The sequence below is a fragment of the Typopeltis vanoorti genome, chromosome 6 (genome assembly GCF_054136105.1).
Source record: "Typopeltis vanoorti isolate ZY-2024b chromosome 6, IOZ_Tvanoo_1.0, whole genome shotgun sequence".
NCBI lineage: Eukaryota > Metazoa > Arthropoda > Arachnida > Uropygi > Thelyphonidae > Typopeltis > Typopeltis vanoorti.
The window spans coordinates 21,506,585-21,531,773 of record NC_143554.1 but is presented as its reverse complement, the minus strand read 5'-3'; the positions used below and the strand labels follow the sequence as shown (position 1 = coordinate 21,531,773).

At 33.8% G+C, this 25,189-nt stretch overlaps 1 protein-coding gene across 3 annotated transcripts in view; it reads left to right on the top strand.

The window, feature by feature from the left end:
* Nucleotides 1–25,189, top strand: part of LOC150105330 (ribosome biogenesis protein BRX1 homolog) — a 164,407-nt gene that overhangs the window by 28,812 nt on the left and 110,406 nt on the right. For all 3 annotated transcript variants that reach the window (XR_016548475.1, XM_090394710.1, XM_090394709.1), the window contains exons 5-8: nucleotides 2,038–2,087; nucleotides 7,829–7,902; nucleotides 13,668–13,718; nucleotides 19,147–19,282. Coding sequence is in view for 2 of the 3 variants with exons in the window: in XM_090394710.1 (XP_090250836.1) it covers nucleotides 2,038–2,087; nucleotides 7,829–7,902; nucleotides 13,668–13,718; nucleotides 19,147–19,282 (311 nt within the window). In the remaining variant the exon portion in view is untranslated. The remainder of the gene's footprint in view (nucleotides 1–2,037; nucleotides 2,088–7,828; nucleotides 7,903–13,667; nucleotides 13,719–19,146; nucleotides 19,283–25,189) is intronic.

Below are 25,189 nucleotides of genomic sequence, written 5' to 3'. Positions count from 1 at the left end.
TTAAAAAGCAGGTGATTATGACAAGCTGAGGAATTAGCTTTCAGCAAAGCCCTGGCATAAAGGAGTGGTGGATGGATAAATTGGTGAAAGACAGAATTCAGGACTAGGTGGATAAGAATATGATACTGTGTCAGGGACAGTGTGGGTCTTGCCTTTAGTAATTTGCTTCCTTTTTTATAATCTAGTAAAATGGAGTTGGATAAGGGAATATTGCTAGATTTTGCTAAAGCATCTGATGATTCCACATAGAATTTTATTGCAATTGCATAAATTTAGAAAATTGGAATGGATATGAATTATGGTGATTTGGATTTAGAGGGTGGCTAATGGACAGATATCAAAGAATAGTTTATGGAGGAGTATGAGAAGGCAAGTGAGCAGTGATGTATCACAGGGCTCAAGTACTTGGTCCTCTCTAGTTTAATTTGAATATCAGTGATATAGGGAAATGATATGACAGGAAATATTAAATTTTTGCTGTTGGTGCTAAACTAGGAAAAGTAATGGTAAATGAAGGTGATGCAGAAATCCTGCAAGAAGATTTAAACAAACTATATCAGTATGGGCAAAGTTAATGGCTGCCAGTTTAATGTGGCCAAGTGTCAGGTGATGCATTTTGGAATTAGATCAGCAGCCATTTACTATATTAATGGAACTGAACTGCAGGAAACTGAGGCTGGGGACTTGTGTGTGTAATTGTAGATATTTTTGAAGTTTAGTGGGCATATTACAAAGGTAGCCAAAACAGCGCATCAGATTATATGATGGTTGCTGTAGAACACTAACAAGCAAGGATAGAGATTTTCATAGTCTTTTTGTTTTTGATTTTTTAAATGTTTGTTGATTTGATCTTTGTAAATGGAGGAAATATGAAATGAGTTCTTCCTATACCATGTTTCTGATAATGTGCTTTTTAAATTTCCCAACTAAAAATAAAATAAAGATTGTAAACTTGTAGCATGTTACCTTTTTTGATATGAACTTAAAACTCCATTTAAGCAAAGTAAAATTGTTTACTAAGCAATTTATTGTGCAGTTTATTAAGCTGATATTTCACTAAATTCAAAACTGCATCATTGGAGCACAGGCACTTGTCACAGAACACAAGTCGCTACACTTGGGTTTCTAGCAAAAACACTAAAAGGGTAGGCTAATCAGCAGCGATGTGCTCTCATCTCAAGAACTTTGGGAAATTTAATAAAGCTCTGGAGACTTATTATAAGATCACTTCTAGCCCATAGACTGCCTAGATACAGCTCTATGCCAGCAAAGAAAATCACAATGAAGTGTTGATTATTGCATTTAGTGATGTTTTTTTTATGAACCCTGGGCAATGGCAACTGATATCAACTAAATATCTGGATGCAAGAATCCTTTTTTGTTGGTCAGAATTAAAAACTTGTCTCGCATCTATTTTTTACATATTCTTTTGGAATGTAAAACAAAGTTTCAGGAACTAATTCTACAAAATGAATTGCATACTTTACCCAGTTATTAAAAAGTAAAAATTAACTCTTGCTACTACTAAAGTTTGTAAATATTTTTCATATTTACGATGCATGAGTTTTTACTGGTTTTGTTGAAAGAGTAATATTCAACGTAATCCCGTTTCATCAGAAATGGGTAATTGTTATTTCTGAAGAGTGAAAAATGCTGAAAATTCAACGTTTTGAATGTTAGTTTGTTGATGAGAAATTTCATAACACAGAGGGGGAATCAAGAGGGCAGTTGAGAATGAATGCTGTCAAAGGAATGAGCTAGATTTGTTTCTAATGTGATTGGAAGGGCTTGCCATTAGAGTGGTAAGTTCAAATAGTGTGAATTCAAGAAAAGGTATGGCAGATGATGTGGATGATATGTGGTCTCTCTCAATGACCTGTAACTCCCTTGGAGGTCTTTAGTATAATAAAGCATGTTCTTGAAATATTTTTCTAATAATCATGTTATGACATGTGAAGCAAGTGAGAAACTTAAATTTTGACTTTTCGCAATAATGATAAATAGAATTATTCTTAGTATTTTTATTTTATTTTGCAGGATTTCTAATGTACCCCAGGGACCATCAGTGAAATTTCTTGTACAGAATGGTGAGTGGATGTCTTTATAGCATAACTGAATATATATATATACTACTCAAGTCCTTGATCTTCCCAAGAACAAATTATCAAAACTTTTTGCTTTACTCTCTCATTGCATAAAGTCAGGATACTTCAAATATGACAAGATCTGCTTACAAAACTCGGGTCTGGCCATGGGCAACCCACTGTCTCTGATTCGCACAGATATATTTCTCAAAGATTTTGAGAAATATAGTGGGACTCAGCATTTCTTTTTGTCAGTACAGTTTTAAAATTATTATTCCACAGATAGGCTGCTAGTTAGTGTAGTGGATAGAACACGGAATCCTCTGAGAGGTTCTAAGTTCTATCCAGTAGTATATGGGAAGCACCACTGAGGCCAAATTTTTAGAGTAGCAAATTTGTGTATGTAAAGCTCCAAATAATTCACCACTGCATTTTTCATGTTGTCTTTCAATTTAACTGTCACAAGAACCACAAAAAAGTGACAAAGCATTGCAAACATACCAAATTCACTTCACAAAAGTATGTGGTCTTACTTTTAGTGTATGTTAAGAAATGAACCTTAGTGATGTTAAGAAATGAACCTTAGTGATGTTAAGAAATGAAATAGGTATGCTTTGGCACACTTTTCTCACAAGGAACTTTCATTTTTCTCAGTTTTGAAAGTATTCAGTCAACAGCTTTTTGTCTCAGTATTTAATGTTTTAGTTGTAAATGCTTAATTTTCCTCCTTTCAGCCAGTTTTAATTCATTTGTTGTCTTTCTTCTTGTGCCACCAACCATTCTGAACTAATTCATTTTCTTTGCTTAAGAAATGAACTACAGAAAAGTTTCAGCATAAGTCCCATAGAGCCAATGTTAGTTTAATCTCAGTATTACAAACAGTAAAAGTTGAAACCTTCATGATAGCAAACTGCATTTCATAGCAAAAGACTCACTAAATGAAGATAATTGGGTGAAATTGCAGTGATGACAGAACACGAAGGAAAATTGTGGGAAATAAAAGCGATTACGTGAAACAAAAGAGAAAAAATTATATGAATCAGAAGAAAAGAAATGGCAGGAAATTGTGCATTGGCAGCCATATGCTTTATTAGCAATCATATGTAAATCACATAAAATAGCATGAAAAAAGTACAAATGCACTATAATGGGAGACAACTAGAAGTGTGTGAAAGAATGAAAATCCACCCCTCAGACTGACTCGTGTAGACTAATGTTCATTGCTTGTGTCTGCTTTCTCTTTTGTAATTGAAGGTGACCAATTATAAATTTGACTGGCTACCTATTGAAGTTATCAGTTTAATTTTAACAGTATAGACTCATCCCGTAGCATCCTCTAGAAAGAGGGTTGCAGTACTCTCCTTCCACATCTTCTGTTCCCTTCAACTTTTCCTTGTAATATAGTTCTTGTCAGGTGTCCCAAAGAACCTCTCAGATGTCCTGCAAATCTGGTCTTTCTTTGCATAATATTCTTGAGCAGTGTTCTTTCTATCCCAACTATTCTTAACTTTTTGATTTGATGTTCTCTCTCTGTATAGCTAATCTTTTCCATCTTTCTAACTCCACATTTCCAATGCATTAATTCTTTCCATATCTCTTTCTGAGTGTCCATAACTTGCAATACTCCAAACTATTTTAATATTCTTGTTTATTAAAATTCTCTTCATTTCCATAAATACAGATTTAGCTTTACCTATTTTATTTCTAATGTCCAACTCTCAAGTTCCTCTCTCTGAGATCCAGCTACTTAAATATTGAAATCTTTCCTACACATCTTATCTTTACATTATCTCTTATTTTTCTGCCCATTATTGTTATCTTGGTCTTTGTGTTAATCCTTAGTCCATATTCTTTACAGGAGTTTTGAATTCTTTGAACAATATTTTGTAATCCATTTTCATTTTCTGCCATCACCACTATATCATCTGCATATCTTAAGTTATTAATGGTTCTTCCATTTACTTTTATTCCTGCTACATCCTCAAATACCTGTCTAAGCATCTGTTCACTATAAAGGTTAAACAATAATGGTGATAACTTGTATCCTTGTCTAACTCCTCTGTCTCTCTCTCCACCAGGAACTCTATTGTTTCCTCTCCATTTACACATACTGACACTGTTTGTGTCCAGTATAATCTCTTTAAAATTTCCAAGTCATGAGTCAATAATTTCTAGAATGTCAGAAAGCCTTTTATGTTTCTGTATCAAAGATCTGTATCTTTTCAAAGTTCTAGAAATCCCCAAAACAACTTTCCACCACGGTTTTTAGTGTTTTCTTCCCAATAATTCTTAGACAAGTTATAGCTTTTCTGGTTCCTCTGTTGGTTTGTGGAATCCAAACTGTTTCTCATTAATTTCTTTTCTATTTTACTCTTAATTCTCTCCAAAATGATTTGGAGAGAACTAAGAGTAAATACAGTGTTTCAAAAGGGTGTGTACTACTTTGCAGGAGAACAGAGAATAACTTGGAAGACACACAAATGCTGAGTGAGTGTCATAATGTAGTGAAATCAATTTTTGGTCACATAACTTTATTACCAAACGACAACACTAGACAACTGATATGTTATACCATTGGAAAATGGAGACTTTCAATGATGTGTTTTTGGTTTGAGAAAACTAAGTCTGCAACAGAAGTTCAGAGGAATTTCTCCATGCAATAAGACATAGAACCTCCTAATAGGTGCTTGATGTACATGTGGCACAAGAATTTTGTGGAATCAGACTGTTCTGTGTGTCACCCAAGGTCAGTGGGAATGGTGCATGTTGCTGTTGTGGAAGATGTTTGGGAAAGTTTCCGGAGATGCTCTGGAAAGTCAACTAGGTGGGCATCTTGTTAAATTGGAATTTCCACATGTGACTATATGTGGCATGTTTTACAACAGCATCTACATTTAAGAATGGAGGAAAGAGTGCTATAAAAGAAATTAGAGATGATAAAGGTGGCATGAAAACGGGAGAAAAAGATCCTTGAAGTATGGAGTAATTACTTTGAAAAACTGCTAAGTGAAACAAACAGTGATGACAGCACAGTGGTAAAAAAACACTGACCAGGCATACAGTCAGGAATACATATCCATACTTGAAGTAGAAAAAGCCATCAAAGGCTTGAAATGTGGAAAGGCAGCAGGAGTAGATGATATTCGACCAGAAATGCTGAAGTATGGTGGTATAAGAGTCTTACAGTGGCTGCACGGCATAGTTCAGAAAGCCTGGACAGGGGGACGAATTATCGATGATTGAAGTAGAGCTCTCATAGTACCCATATATAAAAAGGGAAATAAAACTGCATGTGAGAATTATAGAGGTATTTCCCTACTGAGTGTTCCTGGCAAGATCTATGCAAGTATACTTGAGAAATGGTTGAGAAGAATTGTGGAAGAAAAGCTTGGTGAAGAACAAGCTGGATTTAGGCCAAATAGAGGCTGTCAGGATCAGATCTTCACTTTACGACAAATAGTCGAGAAAACATGGGAATATGACAAATCTATATTTAAGTTTTGTCAATCCGGAAAAGGCATATGACAAGGTGCCAAGAGAGAAGCTATTCAATACGCTGCAGTTATATGGTGTCAATGGGACATTATATCAAGCAATACTTATTCTTTATTTGAGTTGTAAGTCAGCAGTTAGAATTGAAGGAAGTGCAGGAAGATGGTTTAATGTTAAATCTGGTGCGAGACAAGGATGTACATTATCCCCTCTGTTATTCATTATCTATATGGATCGCATTATGAAGGAAAGTGGTATTAAACATGATATCGAAATTGGAGATGTTAATGTCAGCTCTTTGCGGATGATGTTATACTTCTAAATATATCCGCTACAAGTCTTCAAGATTCTCTGACTAAATTGAATAGCTGTTGTAATAGATATGGTATGAAGGTCAGCAATAAAAAGACAAAGACAATGAAAATAGGCAGAATCATTGAAAATGTCAACTGTGTTGTGAATGGAGAACCTGTGGAACAAGTAAAACATTTCAGCTATTTAGGCACGATTTTTACTGAAGATGGTAAATTAAATATAGAAATAGACAACAGAATCAGCAAAGCTGGTATGGTGGGAAGTTAATTGAATAAATTCATATGGAATAAGAGAGAAATTAGTCGGAACACTAAATTAGCTGTATACAACAGTGTTCAAACCAGTTTTAACTTATGGATCTGAGAGCTGGGTCAGAAGTAAAACACTAGACCAAAGACTAGAGACTTCAGATATGAGAGTCCTGAGAAAGATTATAGGCATGAACAGGTGGCATCAATGGCAGTATCGTATTAAAAACGAGGATATTAGGAAAGAACTTGACATTGTCAGCATCCAGGAATGCGTTAGCAGAGCTAATCTCAGGTGGTATGGTCACTTAAACAGAATGGGCGAGGAAAGATTAGCAAAACAAGTGTTCTCTGCCAGGTTGGCAGGAAAATGACCGAGAGAAAGACCAAGATATAGGTGGATTGATACGGTACAAAATGCTTTAGACAATAGAAATATAAGAGCTGATAATATTGTAGTGTTGACAAGTAACAGACTGATTTGGAGGAAAATTGTAGATAGGAAATTAATAATGATGTAATTTTTTTCATGTAGTACTATCATATCCTGTACACCCCTTGAGGGTACATGGCAGGAATTTGATGATGATCTACATTTAAGGTCTATTTACCCTTGTACAACATTTGAAGATAAGACGATATACCAAGATTTCCCTACTGAAATGATCAGTAGCATTGTAGAACATGTTCATGACACCCCCAAAGGCTCAAGTTTTTCATACCATAAGAAATATGAACTATTCTTTTTTTTTTTTCTGGAATTACTGGTGGTGTGTTTATCTGGACATCCAAAAGGATACCTAATACCACAATTAGACAACAATGCCCACGACGGTTGCTTACATTTCCAGCAAGACGGTGTATCTCATTAAATGACAGATGCAAGGTCATACCTCAACACCCTATTTTAGAGGCAGTGGAATTGGTAGCAGGGTGTATGTAGCATGGCTACTGCACTCCCTGGAACTTGCACCATTAGATTTTTTTCTTTTGGGGCTTTGAAAAAGATGGTGTTTGTGCCACCACTACCAGCCAGTTTGGATGTTCTCTGTTCCAGACTTATTGCTACCATTGAAGTTACACAAGATATGCTCTGCTGTATGTGGCAGGAACTTGATTACAGAAGGGACATCTGCAGAATTACTGGAGGCAGTCATATCAAACTTTAACTGTCTGTGTTGAAACTTCAAGCATTACACTACATTTGGACAGTAATAAAAAATTGCTCAACTATTGCTTTTTAAATTTTGTCCTCCAAAGTTGTATACCTCCTTTGAAATACCCTGTATGTATTATTATTTGACACCTCCAGGGAGCAAAGACTCATTGAGGGAGAGTGTGCCAACAGCATCAAACGATTGGTCCCCTTCCAGTATGTGTGTGTGTGTGTGTATATATATGTGTGTATATATATTTAAAGATGCCAAGAATTTATCTTTTTCCAAGCATAAGCAAACAAAGTTTATGCATGAAGTAACTTCATAACTAGGATACTTGTGGATATGTGTATATATAGTTTTGGGAAGCATGTCTCTTATGTGTAATGTTAGTTAGATTGAATTTTTTGAAATATTAATTTTCTCTAATCTTGAAATTTTATTCTAAAAAAAAGTAAATTGATTCCTTCAGAATTGACTTCTGATGAATTACAAAATCAAACAAAGATTAAAATATAACTCTTTTTCTTAGTACATACAATGGAAGAGCTGAAACTTACAGGAAATTGCTTGAAAGGATCTCGGCCTTTGTTATCATTTGATAAAGTAAGTTGGCTGAGTGATATAATTTTGATATGGTAGTAAATAAAAGTGAAATTTTTTTATAATTAACTAGTTTTATTTGAAGTATATTTAATTTCTGCTTTATATATGTATTGCTAGCCTAGTTGCTTCACCTACATGGAGGCATTGAGGAAGGCTAAATTTTTGTCTATTTTCTGGCTGGTTTGCCTGTCTTTGAGTAGGAGGGAAAAAATGTTATATTACTTCCATGAGAGACTGGCATTACTCATATACGAATTCTTCATATCATGCCAGGAATCAAACCCAGATCATTTCTAACTCAAAGATTAATGTTATATTATTCTTCCAGTTGATAAATTATTTTGATAATCAGCAGTTGATTGTTCATAAATGCAATGGTTTTCTACTTTCTTTTATTGCCTACTTCATTTCCAACAGTTTATAACACAACTGTATATAATTTGTAACTCATTGTGTGTGTGTGTGTGTGTGTGTGTGTGTGTGTGTGTGTGTGTGTGTGTGTGTGTGTGTGTGTGTGTGTGTGTGTGTGTGTGTACAGGTATCCCTTGCTTAATGTGAATTTGATTATCGCGATGAAATTAATTGCAGCAAACCCTTGATATACGGGGCAAGAGTTTTGATTAACACTGATTTAAACTTTCCACGCAAGTTCATGCTCATGCCATGAGGCCAAATTCTCTTAATCTGTGTGAGAATGAAAGTTTTTATTTTTCCAACCAAATACATCATTATTACATCTATGGACATGAGAGTCATTGCAACTTTCAAAGCCTATTTTCTTAAAAAGACATTCTCAAAGGCAGTTGAAACAACAACAGATGAAAATCACTCCACAAGATTGGGAAAATCGCACCACGAGGCTGAGTACCAGCCAGTCACTTCGCTGCTAGCATTAAGAGTGGGTGCATTACAAGCTCCAGTTCTGTTGTACGTATTTACAAATTCCATTCTTTGTAATTGATCATCTTGAAGAATAAGAGCAATCCCACAACCGGGTCATTAAGTGAAAAAAGAAGGCAATTACCTTAGATAAAAAAAACTTGATATAATTAAGATTTAAACGTGGTGAAAGTAAAAGTAACATCGGATGCGAATTTGGTTTTAACGAGTCTACAATACAGATTATTTTATCCAAAGCTGAGCATTGCAAGCAAGGTAAAGTGGCATCTACATCTGCAAGAGTGTAATGCACATATAACTGGAGTGCTATAATGGTTGAAATGGAAGATCTGTTGATTATTTGGCTGGAAGACTGCAATCAAAAGAGAATTCCAATTAGTGCCTATGATATCATGGCCAAAGCTCTAAGCCTGTTTTCAAGACTAAATATAAAGACAATTCAAAATTTGTAGCTAGCAAAGGCTGGCTTGAAAATTTTAGATCTAGACCATGGACTAAAGAATGTGAAAATAACAGGTGAAGCTGCAAGTGCCAATGAAGATGCTGCATCCACATTTCCTGCTGAGCTGCAGAAAATTATCTTAGAAAATGATTATGATTACTGCCAAATGTTCATTGTAGATGAAACTGGACTCTATTGGGAAAAAATGCCATCTAGAACCACTGCAGTCTGGCTATAAAGTATCAAATAGGGGGAATGCTAATGGAGATGTTAAATTGAAGCTGCTGCTTGTCTATCGAACTCGGAACCCAAGGGCTTTAAAAGGATGTAACAGGAAATCTTTACCTGTAATTTGGTGGGTGAATCAGAAGGCTTGGGTTAAGAGATTTGAGAGATTATAAAATTATGTTTAGCACAAGCTGTCTTATAGTATTAAGTAGCCTTAGTATTACATTATCCCAAGAATATGACTATTTGAAGATTGGTTTAAGTCTGATTTTTGCCCAGCAATTGAAACTTATTGCAAAAGAAATGACTTAGCATTCAAAGCTCTTTTGTCTTTTAGACAACACACCTGATCATCCAAATTCTCTTAATGATCTGTGTCAGAATGTGAAAGTTTCATTTTTTTCCTCCAAATATGACAGATTGCTACAACCCATGGACATGGGTATCATTGCAACTTTCAAAGCCTATTGTCTTAAAAAGACATTCCCAAAGGCCGTAGAAACAACGGGGGAAAATGAGAATACGCTCCACGAATTTTGGAAAAAATTAACATTAAACACGCAGTTGAGAAAATTCGTGACTCGGAGCAAGTGTCTTCTAGTTGCATGAAAGCTGTTTGGGAAAACCTTCTGCCAGAATGTGCTAATGACTTCGGATGTTTTCAAAATCCTGTGAACAACTTGGACATAGAAATCGTTGCAATTGGTGAAGACCTCTGTGTTGATGCAGATGTTAATGAATTTTTGGATTCAAAAGATTTCAGTGACAACGATCTTCTTGTAATTGAACAATGCACATATGAAGACAGAAATAAACAAATGTAATGTGAAGATGAGGTTCCAAAGGAAATAGCAGTCAAAGAACTGGATGGAATATTTCGCAGTTTAGAATCGCTTAAGTAGCAAGTTATGGATACAATGTTAATCAGAGATTGCTTGTTTGCTGAGGTCTGGAGAGTCATTTTGCTTGTTATCATACAATTTATGCCGATAAGAAAAAAAGCTAATACTGTTCAAATGACTTTATAATTTTTGATTATAAAGTCATTTGAACAGTATTTATAACTGTTTTTTTTATAACATAATTTATAACTTTTGATTATAAAAAATTGCAGTAACTAATGTAGGTACAAGTATTTATTAAATATTTACTTTGCATTCATTTTTATCTTTCCTAAAAGAGTACCATATAAAACAAACTATCAGTACAGTAATCTATCGGGGACAAATTGTACTTTTTACCATTGATTATTAGATTTGATTAATGCTATTTTGATATACACAGTAACATTGAGGGATTAATTAACCTCATTAAAAAGGGATACCTATAGAAATAAGCAGCAGTAAATATTCTTCTGTTTTTTAATAAATGTATGTATATATTTTCAGTGGTAATATGCTACTTGACAATTAGGTGCATTGTTAAGAGGATAAGAAAGTATCTTCATGCCCTCAAGTACTTTTTTCCCCTCCCTCAAAAAAAAAAAAAAAAAAAAAAGCTGATTAGATTTATGGTCTTTTGTTTCATAAGTATTGATAATTTAATTTGGGGGGGGGGCATTATGCCCACTCTTAATAGAAGATTATTAAAAACAGAACAAAGAAATTTAGAGATTAGTAAGAGATCATAAGTGACTAACAATCAGAATTTCAGGAAAATCAATAGCCTTGCCTAATCTGTGTTATTTTTTCTAATCTTCTTCCACTGCAGTCTTAATCCTCATTTTCTTGATGGAATACTAAGCTGAACTACTGATTAGTATTTATTTCCAATTAGTAAGGGTTTAATAGGAATTTATGTTAAAATATTGAAAAACTAAAGTGTAGCAGAATGCTGCTTAATTACAAAAAATGAGACATTGTGTCAACATAAATAAAATACTTAAATAAAAATGTTTCACTGAATTGTTATATAGGGTGCCCATAAAATAACTTCTCTTCTTTGGAGGCATCCGTAGCTAAAACCGATAAATGGAATGAGACCAAATTTTATATTGAGACTTTTGAAGGCATGGGGAAATGATTTCTGCCAAAAAAAAAGATTTGGCACCAATTGTGGGAAGTGATTACTATTAATTTTTTTCCCTTCAAAACTGAAGTGTAAGATTAATTTCTGTGTTCAGATTCACAGTCCATTACTATCATTCTTGGGATAATGTAATACTAAGGCTACTTAATACTGTAAGATAGCTTCTGCTAAACATAATTTTATAATCTCTCAAATCTCCTAAAAGTTGTGAAGGTTCATTGTTTAGACATTGTACCTGCTTGATATAAAATAATAGATTTTCATCTGAAACTGAAATCTTTTATCTGTTTCAGTGAAAAAGTGCTTCTTTAAAAGGCTTCAGTTTTTTTGTTGTTAAAAATAGTATTAATCTATGACAACAGTTTGCTGTAATTAATAAAATTTTTATACTGAAAAAGGTATCTCAGTATTAATTCAAGGACTATTACATCAACCAGAAGGGGAAGAGAATTAGGAATGTTGATTCGATGTATAAAGTGTTTATTTTGAAATTTATTTTGAAAATTGCCTCTGTTTTCTGCCAGGAAAGCGCATTAAAATTCATAAGTGAGTTGATCTCAAGCTGAGCACTTTATTTTCTGGTGAGTTACACACAACATGTAATGCTTTTTTATGTAAAAATTTTATTTTTATAGTAATGGCCACTTAGAAGGCTTTGTGATATGGTTGAAAAAAAATGAAATTAATGAATTAAGTGATTGGGAAATAGATTTAAATGAGGAAGAAGTGGTACAATTAATAGATGACGGCAAACCAAATAGTGGGGCAAGTTCTGGCAAAGATTCTGATTGTGATGAATCCTTGAAAGAATTCAGTTTACAGAAATCAGAAGGATTGGACTTGGCAAGAAAGTTGAAACAGTTTGCTGTAATTGAAAAATCTATCTCAATATAGAAAGTTATTTTATGGATAATCCCTCAATGGAGCACTCCAGAAAATTCACTAGACAATTGGATGTTTGTTAGCTCCATATTATGAACTTAAGAAAAAATTGCAGCATAGTGGTAAGTAAGATCCCATTACTGACTTCTTACAAATGATCTCAAATAGATTTCAAGTGATGACAACTTCTGGCCACTCATAAATAAAGAACATTAAGAAATTTTACTTAAGTATAAAGAGCTAATAAGCTTCATTTCGGCAATGAAAACATTACTTAAATTAAGGGGATATTAAATCCCATATAGTTTTAAAACCGAATAAGAAACTCCAAGATTGGAATCAGAATTTCTTGCCGAATATAGTAAACTATAAAGTATCGGCAACACTAGCGTTAGCCAATGCAAGTGATCCTAATACGTAGTACAATACCGGACGACTCGTTGCGAAGGTGGGGGAAGTTCAGATCGCTATTCTTACGAGTTTTCCAAACAGGTGCAACCATTAAGTTACTTAAGTATAAAGAGCTAAAAAACTTCATTTCGTTCGCAGAGTATATAAGTTCTTTTCGCTATACACTTTGAGTAGCCTCAAAAAAAGCTGAAACCGGTCTGGGTAGTGACCTCCTTCCATAATGTAATAACAGCATACATTTCCTAGGAAATGTGTTTTTATATTATGGAAAATACCTAAGAATAGCGATCTGAACTTCCCCCACCTTTGCAACGAGTCATCCGGTATTGTACTACGTACTAGGATCACTTGCATTGGCTAACGCTAGTGTTGCCGATACTTTATAGTTTACTATATTCGGCAAGAAACTCTCAGAGTCCAATCTTATTCGGTTTTAAAACTATATGGGATTTAATATCCCCTTAATTTAAGTAACATCTAAGAAATGTTTGTTTTGAAGCCGGTGATTATGATTAAATTATGCACTATTTTATTTTGCCTAAAATATTTATGCATTATGTGCAATGAAGTTTGTAATTTTTATAAGTTTATACTATGTATTTGTTTCATAGTTTGTCATTTCTTAACTTAAATGAATTAACTTGAATATAAAAATTTTTTTGTTGGATATATCTTCTTTTATATAATTAAAAAAACAATTTTGGAACATAACCCTACTTTTTCTGTGATGAGTATCGTATAACATGATTTCTATGGAACCTAACATCCACATTATCTGTACTATCAGACTACAGAATATGTATAAATATTATAGTTGTACTTTTCTTTATTTTTTTTTATTTCACAAATGATTTTCATTTTTTTTATTTAATAGGCGTTTGATAAATATCCACATTATGCCCTTTTAAAAGAATTATTTATCCAGGTAAGTAAGCATGTATCATTTTTGCATAATTTTTGTCAAAAAAAAAAAAAAAATTGTAGATAATACTAATTGCTGCAAATGTATTTGCACAAAAGGTTAATTGCATTATTTAAGAACTGTTTTCTGTAATTTCCCAAGTGAAAACAATTATTCCCAACAAACCTTAATTCATTAGTAGTATCAGTTAAAGATGAACCATTTGGCTTCATATGGAGGTGGAAGATGATTCATATGCTTTTTTGCAAAGCATACAAATTGGCCAGAAGAACATTCAATAATTTACAGACAAAATACACTTGCCTTCATAGTAGTTACCTTGGCAATAATCCAAACAACCACAGATTTAGCAATAAAGAGTGACTGATTGAATATAAAAATGCATGCATGTGTCAGGTGCATGAAATTGTAATTTGTATCTTCATTTGAGAACTGAAAATGCAATTTACATTTTTATTTGTTAATGATTATTTAAGATTGGCAAGTTTGTTTCTTTCTTCTTAATTTTTGTACATCATTACAAAGCACTGTGAATGTAAATGAATTAGAGCTACAGCGATATTGAGATGATTGCAATAAATTCACTCATGTCAGTTGTGTTAGTTACATTAAAAATCCTGTCAGCTGCACAAAGTATGTTTATATAAAATATTGTACCAATTTGTTTATCTCTTTAGAGACTGTGTTTAGTGATTGGTGAAATGACTTCTAATGCTATTGCTTTTAGAATCTAGGATATAACTGATTTGAGACCAAATAAAAAAAATATATATTTAATGAAACTAAATAAAATGATATAGATGGTAATTGAATTCATGACTACAAAGCTATTTGGATCCAAGGCCTAAATTAAAAACTATACTTTGAGATTTTCTTTATTTTTAGAAGATAAATTCATTATATTATTGGTTTATAACATTTTGATTTTCACAACAAATTCCTAAAATGTTTACCAGAATCAGTTCTTTATCAGGCTTTTTTCCCAAAATATAAAACTTCATTTCCATATGACAATTCATTCATCCCACAGTTTTTCAACATTCTTACTTGAGAGAATTTTTTTTTCTATTTCATAAACACTGTATCAAAGTAGACAGTTTCATTAAAGTCACTTTATAGTTTCTGATTTCATCCCTAGTGAAATATGAAACCGTAAAGCAGAAAACAATTGCTATTGGCGGTGTCTCAAGAACACAGGTGTCCTTGAGACAGAAGACAAAACTTTCCATTTTGCTATTTCTTTGAATATTGGAATAGAATGTCTACTTAATCTCTTTTTATTTGCTATTCAATTGTTCAGTCTGAGGATTCACCTTGCTAAGATTCCCTTTTCAGAATCGCCTATTAATATATTCATCATCAAATTCCTGATATGTACCCTCATGGGGTGTACAGGATAATTATGGTAGTACTACTTGAAAAAGTTACACTATTACTAACTTCTGAATAATTTTCCTCTGAATTAACTTGTTATTTGTCAAGAATCAATCAGATCTTATTTCTGTGTTTTAAGCTGCTTTATACTGTATCAATCCATCTACATCTTGATCTTCCTCTGGGTCTTTTCCTATCAACCTGAAAAAGAATGCTTCTTTTATTAAGAGAGACCTTTAGGGAGTTAGGACTCGATGAGGAAGATCACATACCACAGCAGCTTGTTCTTAAATTTATTCACATTGCTTGCACACTCAACATCAAATGGCAATCCATTCCAGTCTGAACCACTTTGAAAGAAAAATCTAGCCCCTCTCCTCCTTTTTAGTGCCATTCATCCTCATCTTCCAAGGATGTCCTTGCATCCTTTTCCCCATCCTCCATAAAATGAAAAATTTCATACTCTGATGAAATCCTGTATGATCCTTTCAGAAGTTTAAGTTTCAGTCATGTCATCTCTTTCTCCTGTTTGTTGTGTCAGCAGTTTTCTTCATAATCCTGATACCATTTATAACTCTCTCCACTACTGGTTTCCATTGTGATCGGAATCACAATGGAGACCAGACAGAGTTTTATTTGCTTTAAAACTTCCTTGTATGTGCTTCTTAATATGAAATTCAATTTTATCCTGCTCAAGACTAAATGGTGATCACTTCCAATTTCAAATCCTCTGTACATTCTGTCCTGCACCAGGGAGAAAACATCAACAATAACATAGTCAATGACACTTTTCTTATTCCTTGCCTCTTCTTCTCTCCATGTGAATTTGTGAATACTTTTATTTTGGAACATTGTGTTAGTAATAACCAGTCCATGTCCTGAGCAGAAATCCACCAGGTATTTAAGGTTATTATTAGCTTTGCTCTTTTTTCCAAAATATTTTTGTATGTCTGACAATCATTTCTTACTCTGCTATTTAGATCCCCCAACAATGACCAACTGTTCCTTTTTCATTGTGTCAGCGCCTTTCTCTAAAGCCCTGAAAAATTCCTCCACTTCTACCTTAGCCAAACCTTCTGTGGGACCATAGGCACAAATAAGTCCCATTGTCCAGTTCGCCATTCTGATATTTGCCTACATCACTACTTGATATTGTTACATGCCATTCAGGAAGATTACTCATATTTTGTGTTCAATACTATACCTACACCTTTTCCCTGATTTGTCATTGCTTGAATATAACATTTTGTATTTATTGCTCAGAAAACTCCCATCAGATATTGTCTTTTTGTTTTGGTCACCCCTATTATGGTGATATGGTACTTATCTAATTCTTCATCTAGCTCCATTTCTTCCCCATTCAAGTTGATAGTACCGATCCTGAACTATGAGTTGGAGTGTCTTTTAGGATTGACATCAGATTTAGTACCACTTTCCATCATAATGTAATCCATATAGAAAATGAATAACAGTGAAATAATGTACATACTTGTTGCATACCTGATTTTAGTTCAAACCATCTTTTTATACCTCCTTCAATTATAAATGATTTGCATTTTAAAGTGAGAATGTATTGCTCGATATAATGCCCCATTTACACTTACCATAGCGTTTTAAAGAGCTTTTCTCTTGGCACCTTGTCATATGCCTTTTCCAGATCAACAAAATGTAAATATAAATCCTTGTTATATTGTCTTAAAGTGAAATTCTGATCCTGACAACCTATTTCTTTGCCTGAATCCAGCTTGTTAGCTATTTCTCAAGCATACTTGCATTCTGGATTGTGCAGCTTCTGTAAAACTTTTATGCATCAATATTTGAAGGTCGAAGCTGCTTTTCCACGTTTCAGATTTTTGACTTTTCTACTTCAAGCATATGTATTCCTGTTGTGAGTTTTCTACCATCATGCTGACACTGGTTGTTTCATTTAGCAGTCTTTCCAAGTAATTACTCCAGACATCTAGAATATCGTTACCTTCAGTGTTCATATCACCTTTATCATCTGATTCCTTTTATAGTTATTTTCCTCCATTTCTAAGCCTTTTCAATAGCCTCTAGAATAATGTGTCACCTTCCTGATTTTTATTTTATATATTCTTACACTCTTTCCATGATTTTTGTCGAGCTAGTTTTAGAGTGCTTCAAACTTACATTTTTCTCTGTATGCTCTAAGAGCACAACCGACTTACTTGCTAGGAACTTTTTATGCTTTCTTCTTTTCCTTAACTTCCTGACTCCACCATAAGAGTTGTGATTTTTCTGTCGTTACAGACAGTCAACTACAATATCTTCTTCAGGATTTGCCCCTTAATCTCCAAGGTTTGGTTCTTGTTTTTGAATTCTTTCATTTTTTTTTTTAAATGATGTTTGCATATTTGATTCTACAGTTCACTTCTGAAAGCTACTCAACCTTGATTTGTTTTAAAACTTTCTCACACTCTTCCTTTTAATATGAGATTCGGTTTTATTCTGCTCAAAACTAAATTAAAAGTTAATATATTTAAATGACAGTTCAAATATATGAACTTTTAATTTAGTTTTTGAAAACTTCCCAAAACAAAATTTTCTGTTTTGGGAATTTTCCATTCCCATTCCATTTGGGAATCTTTGGGAAGTTCCATTCTCTCCCATCTTGTTTCCTCCTTTTACCCAGGTACTGAACTCTGTCAGTTGCTCAACTCATTTGTGCATATGTGCACTTTTCTAGTAAGCTGCAAGCAAGAAGTCAGTAATGGCTGACATATTGTCATTACTGAAAAAGAGAATATCTTTACAATGAAGAATAGATATCACAGTATGCTTAACAAATATCACAATAAAGAACATTAAAATTATTAACATCATCAGACATCTGTAAGTAAAATGAATCTCACATACTTGAATTTTTTTTAAACTTAAATTTGCTGATTATATGTGATTATGAAATCAGAATTAATAAAATTAACTAATGTAGAGAAATTATTATAAAAATTCATAATTATAAATTATGACTTTTTAAACTTTCAAAAAGTCCTAAGTAGAGCACTGTTATCATTTCCTTGCTTAATTATAGCAAGCCTTCTATAATAAATACTACTTTGATCTCTTTAGGCATTTACTGTACTGAAAGTTCCTTGTATTATAAGAATCAGTAACTCCTGTAACTGATTTACTTTTAAATTATCCATTCTCTGAATTATTGATAACATGGTTGTCTCTGTATGAAATCATATTCTGATTTGGAATATTGTCTTTAAATTTTGAAAACTAACAGACATTAAGTAATTCACACTGCTGCTTTTCAGAGCACCAGCATAAAGTTGAGTTTGTTTATTTATTTTAAATTCTCTCTTAGAATTGTCTCGCTGATAATACTAAGTGTGCAAATTATCTAATTTTAACTCTCTGGCTACAGTTCACGAATTTTAACATATCTGAATAAGGAAAATTTTCTTATGGTATTTTCATAGTATGAATGGTTATAAATGCCTTGCTTTAGCCATCTCTTTCCTGTTCTATTTAAAGTCAGTTGCTTTTGTTGTCATTGAAACAATACTTGTCAGAAATTTATTATTCTGATGTTATACAACCTTTGTATTACCAGGCATAGTTCTAATTGCAGACCTCATGAAAAATTTAACATTAATTGGTTCTGAATAACAGTAAACTCATGTTTAAGACAGTGCTATGGAACACATTACTCTTCACTATGGCTACCAGCAAGTCAATCAGTATGCATTTAATATGTAGCTGTTACTAGTGTAAGCTGAAGCATATCTTAGTATATAACACTTGCTCACTGCAGATATCTCCAAATGAAATTTCACAATTGCACATTCTTTTAAATGTTAACAGGATTTTTGTGATGGCTATTCTTATGAAGGTTTTTAGTATTTATGACGTGTACAAGTAGCTAGCTTAAAAAATTAAATGAAGTAATGTAATTTTTGCAAAAAAAAAAAAAAAGTAATTTACACTGCATTGACAAAGCATCTCTGTTTAAACTGATTGTTTCTGTTATCAATAAGAAACAGTGGCAATAACATGTTCTAAAATGCTGTTTTATTTCCATTGGCAGGTATTTAGTACACCAAACCAGCATCCAAAAAGCCAACCTTTCACTGATCATGTTTTAACTTTTACTGTTATGGATAACAGAATATGGTTCAGAAATTATCAGATTGTTGAAGAGGATGGATCTCTTGCTGAAATTGGTAAGTCAGAGCTTGAAATCAATGAAAGAATGAAAATGTTTAGTCCAAAGGAAGGCAGATTTAAATATGGAAAAGCATTATATTTTTTTAAGAAATCAAATATTTTTATTTACTACAGAAATTTTATATTTGTTTCATACAGCAAAATTAAATGGGAAAAAAAAATTCTTCACACTCCTAGAACTTCTTGTTAAATGACAAAAATACTTAGGTATACATATTGAATTGTCTTAAAACCTCTCTTCTTGATTAAGAAGATTAGCATAACAAAAGAACAGTGTAACAGATTTTCCTAATCATTTTAGCAGATTTTTTTTAATAGTTTGTTGGGTAATGTCAGTTGATAAATATTAGTAGGTAATCTTGCAAAAAAGTTAGCCATCAACTTGCTAGGAAGAGGCAAACTGACTAAACTTGAGTTCTCCCTAGTCTGTTTTGCTTCTTTTCATTTTCTGATCAACGTCTTGATTAGAATTTTATTAGCTTTATTTTATTAACTTTAGAATATAATATTCTAAAGTTAATTTTTGGAAATAATAGACATTTCATGTTACTTAACTTGATCCATTATCTATATAAATTTTGTTCAAATAATTTGTTTTGATAATCTTTTATTTTCCATTCATTTAGGACCATCTTAAAATAAAGTCCATTTATTTTCTGATATCTTTGTAATAGGGGTGTTTAAGGGTCAAAGCTGTATAACTGAGAGGAGACCTCCACATGGCCTTTAAAGGAATGCAGAGAACTGACCAGGGCTTCTGACATAAAGTCCAATCCTCACCTTCTCGTGGTGCACCCCGTTGGGTATCACCTTGGATACTGATCGAATGAGGATGGGCTGGCACTTTGGGATTTAGTCGACCAAATTATATTCTTATTGGTTAAACCAAAATAAAAAATGATGGTACAACATGACAACTTCATGCTGGCTGGGGCATCGCCCGGTTAAACAAGGCCCCCATTGTTTTTGCCAGGACAAACAGCAAAAAGTAAGCTACTGGAACAAATCTGAGAAAGCACACTCCAACTCAAAATCAGAGTTAAAGATCGGTACTATCAACATAAGCCCGAATGGCAAAGAAATGGAGCTAGCTGAGGAATTAGATAAGTACCAGATTACTATAATGGGGTGACTGAAACAAAAAAGACAAACTAGTGATCTTTCTGAACAATAAATACAAAATGTTATATTCAGGAAATGACAATCAAGGAAAAGGAGGTATTCAACACAAAATAAGAGACTAATCTCCTTGAATGGCAGGCAGTCTCAAGTAGTGATGTGGGCAAATATCAGAATGGAGAATTGGACAATGAGACTTATTTGTGCCTATGGTCCCACAGAAACTTCTAAGGTAGAAGTGGAGGAATTTTTTGAGGCTTTAGAAAAGGCAACTGACACGATGAAAAAGGAAACATTGGTCCTTTTGGAATCTAAATAGCAGAGTAGGAAATGATTGTGAGACATACAAAAATATTTTGCAAAAATTTGGAGGAAAGAGCAAGGCTAATAATAATGGCAAATATCTGGATTTCTGCTCAGGACATGGACTGGTTATTACTAACACCATGTTCCAACATAAAAATGTGAACAAATTCACATGGAGAGAAGAGGCAAGGAATAAGTCTCATTGACAATGTTTTCCCACTGGTGTAGGACACAGTGTACGGAGGATTTGAAATTAGAAGTGATTCACCATTTAGTCTCGAGCAGTATAAAATTGAATTTCATTTTGAAAAGAACATGAAAGTTTTAAAGCGAATAAAAGTTGAGCAGCTCTCAGATGTAGACTAAAATACACAAACATTATTCAAAAAAAAGTTTGAGAACAGGAACCAGACCTTAGAGATTCATTAGCAAGCCTTGAAGAAAACCCTGATTGATTCAGCCAGAGAGGCATGTGGTGAGGTTGTCTGCAAGGATAGAAAAATCAGAACTCCCTGGTGGACACAGGAAGTTAAAGAGGCAGTGAAGGAGAAGAAGAAAGCATATTAAAAGTTCCTGGCAAATAAGTCAGCTTGTGCTCTTAGATAATACAGAGACAAATGTAAGAAAGCTAAACACTGTAAAACTAGCTAAACAAAAGTCACAAGAAGACTTTGGTAAGAACATAGAAAATAAATATCAAGAAGGTGGCAAAATATTCTGGAGGTTGTTGAAGAAGCTTAAGAATGGAGGAAAGAGTGCTGTAAAAGGAATTAGAGATGATAAAGGTGACATGAAAACGGGAGAAAAAGGTATCCTTGAGGAAAAGAAAGGATATAAGTTCCTGGCAAATAAGTCGAACTCCATGGTGCTCTGCTCTTAGAGAATAGAGACAAATGTAAGAAAGCTAAACAAGTCATGAGAAGACTTTGGTAAGATATCAAGGTGGCATATTCTGGCTGTTGAAAAAGCTCAGAAATGGAGGAAAGATGCAATCTGAATGCACACCCATACTTTAAGTAGAAAATGCCATCAAAACCCTGATATGTAGGAAGTCAGTGGTAGTAGATGATATTCAATCACGATTGGGGCAGAGTTTCATAGTTTCCATATATAAAAAGGGAAATGAAACTGAATGTGAGAATTAAAGAGATTTCTCTACTGAGTGTTCATGATAAGATATGCAAGTAATGAGAAACTGGCAAGAAGGATTGTGGAAGAGAAGCTTGGTAAAGAACAAGCTAGATTCAGGACAATAGAGGCTGTATGGATTCAGATTTTCACTTTACAACAGATAGTTGAGAAATCATGAGAATATAACAAAAAACTGTATATTTAAGTTTTGTATATCTTGAAGAGGCACGACAAGGGCCAAGAGAAAAGCTATTCAATATGCTACAGTGATTTGGTGTCAATGTCAATGGTATCAAGCAATACTTAGTCTTTATTTCAGTTGTAAGTCAGCAGTTAGAATTGAAGAAAGGTGGTTTAATGTTAAATCTGTTAACAGACAAGAATGTACTTTATCTCTGTCTGTTATTCATAAACAAGAGAAAAGCTATTCAATATGCTACAGTGATTTGGTGTCAATGTCAATGGTATCAAGCAATACTTAGTCTTTATTTCAGTTGTAAGTCAGCAGTTAGAATTGAAGAAAGGTGGTTTAATGTTAAATCTGTTAACAGACAAGAATGTACTTTATCTCTGTCTGTTATTCATAAACAATATGGATCGCATCATGAATGATCCATGTAGATAATGTGGATGTCCAATCCTCTCCTTCTCGTGGTTCACCCTGTTGGGTATCTACCAGGATACTGAACAACGAGGATGGTCTGGCAATTTGAGGTTTAGCGACTAAACTGTATTGTTATTGGCTTAAACCAAAAATACAAAATGATAAAAACATGAAATTAAACTAGGCCCCCCCCCCCCCCCCCTCACACACACACCCGTTGTTTTCGACAAGGAACAAGGGCGAAAAGTGAAGTCAGCTACTGGAACAAATCTGAAAGCACACCCCAACTCAACATCAGTTAAAGATTGGTACTATCAAGATAAGAATCCTGAATGGCAAAGAAATGGAGCTAGCTGAAAAATTAGATAAGTACCAGATTGACATAATAGTGGTGACTGAAACAGAAGACAAAACTGGTGATCTGAGCAATAAACACAATGTTATATTCAGGTAATGATAATCAAGGAAAGGAGTAGCCATAGTATTCAACACAAAATACGAGACTAATCTCCTTGAATGGCAGGCAGTCTCAAGTAGAGTGATGTGGACAAATATCAGAATGGTCAACTGGACAATGAGACTTATTTGTGCCTATGGTCCCACAGAAGGTTCTACTAGGGTAGAAGTAGAGGAATTTGAGGATTTAGAGAAAGCAACTGACACAATGAAAAAGTAAAAGTTGATCCTTGTTGGGATCTAAATAGTATGAAATGATTTGTCAGACATATAAAAATATTTTGGGAAAATTTTGGAGAAAAAAGCAAGGGTAATAATAATGGAATATCTGGATTTCTGCTCAGGACATGGTTATTACTAACACCATGTTCCAACATAAAAATGTGCACAAATTCACATGGAAGAGAAGAGGCAAGGAATAAGAAGTTGCATCAACTATGTTATTGTTGATAGTGATGTTTTCTCCCTGGTGCAGGACAATGTACAGAGGATGAGAAATTGGAAGTGATCATTATTTAGTCTTGAGCAGGATAAAATTGAATTTCATATTGAAAAGAATGACATGTAAGAAAGTTTTAAAACAAATAAAAGTAGAGATGCTGTCAGATGTGAACTGTAGACTAAAATACGCAAACATTTATTCCAGAAAATATGAAAGCATTTGAGAACAGGAATGAAACCTTGGAGATTCAGTGGCAAGACTTGAAGAAAACCCTAATCCAGAGACGCACATGCGGTGAGGTTGTCTGCAAGGATCATAAAATCAGAACTCCATGTGGACACAAGAAGTTAAAGAGGCAGTGAAAGAAAAGAAGAAAGCTTATCAAAATTCCAAAAGGAATGTTGTTTGTCTGTTCAGTTGTCGGTTGTCTCTGCTGCTCACCAAATTACTAGATATGCATCGTGATGCTGCCCTCAGATTACCTAAGGTTGGACAGCAGTGCATTAGGATTGCAATAAGTAAATGTGAATGCCATTTACACTAATTTATTATTTAGTTTAGTAGAATTTTCAGCTTATGTTTCATGGCCATTTTCAATGGAGTAGAAAGATGAACATAAAAACAAATACAGATTAAATTGAAAGCATGTGATACTATGTTCTTTCAACTGCAGAAGGATAACTCAATCTACCTTATTACATTTGAAGGAATGAAATAAATAAAATTTCACATTTAAATAATGAGAATTTTTATGAAACTCATGAATGATGAAATTTAATTTTGGGATGTCATCCAAAATACTAAAGTTTAAGGCAGTTTTTTAAAAGGCAAAATTGGAAATGTGTTCTTTGCAGCTTTCTTTATGTAATCTTTCCAGAAAAAAAAGTTTTGTTTAGAACTTTAGTATTATTCCACCAAATGGTCTGCTTAGTAGAGAAGGCATGACTAGCCAAACCAGATTCTTTAAGACGGATTTATGCAAAATGACCACTCTTTTAAATCATAACACAAGCTGCAACAGCAAGGGATTCTGTAAACTCCAGGATAAGAGGAAGATATTTCTCTTTTGGAGAGAGAGAGAAGGAAAGTACAGTAAACCCTTGCCGAGCATGGATTTGCAGAACGCGATTTTGCACATACGTGTTATCTTAATTGTTTCCATTTAATTTGTCCAATGCTAGAATTTCTTTCATACGTGGTACGCTGCAGAGCATCGGCCCGCAACCCTGCTTGGTGCTGCCTGATAGCTGAGTGACCCAGAGAGAGTTGCAATCATTTCACTCACGTTAGCAGAGCTGTAATCACATTTATCAGTGTTTATCTTCTCCTTTTGTATTTCTTTTAATTTCAAAAATTCAATATGACATCACGCTGCAGAGCATCGGCCCGCAACCCTGCTTGGTGCTGCCTGATAGCTGAGTGACCCAGAGAGAGTTGCAATCATTTCACTCACGTTAGCAGAGCTGTAATCACATTTATCAGTGTTTATCTTCTCCTTTTGTATTTCTTTTAATTTCAAAAATTCAATATGACATCTAAGACGAAGAATGAGGACGATAAAGCAGCAAAAAAAGACGCAAAGTTTTGACATTATCTGAGAAAATTGAAATTTTTAGGTAAGTTGAAAATTCGTTTACAGCTAGTTCTCTTGCAAGAGCCAGCTATAAACGAATAGAGCATAAGAACAATATGGGAGAATGAAGAAAAGCTTCAGTCTAGTGTCAAAGCTTCAGGCGATACTTTGGCAAAGGTTGCTCAAGTTTCAAGAAGAATTCTGCAATTGGAAAAGATAGAAAAAATATTAGCTTGGAATGGCAATCAAGTAAATGAAAAAAAGCTCAGTTG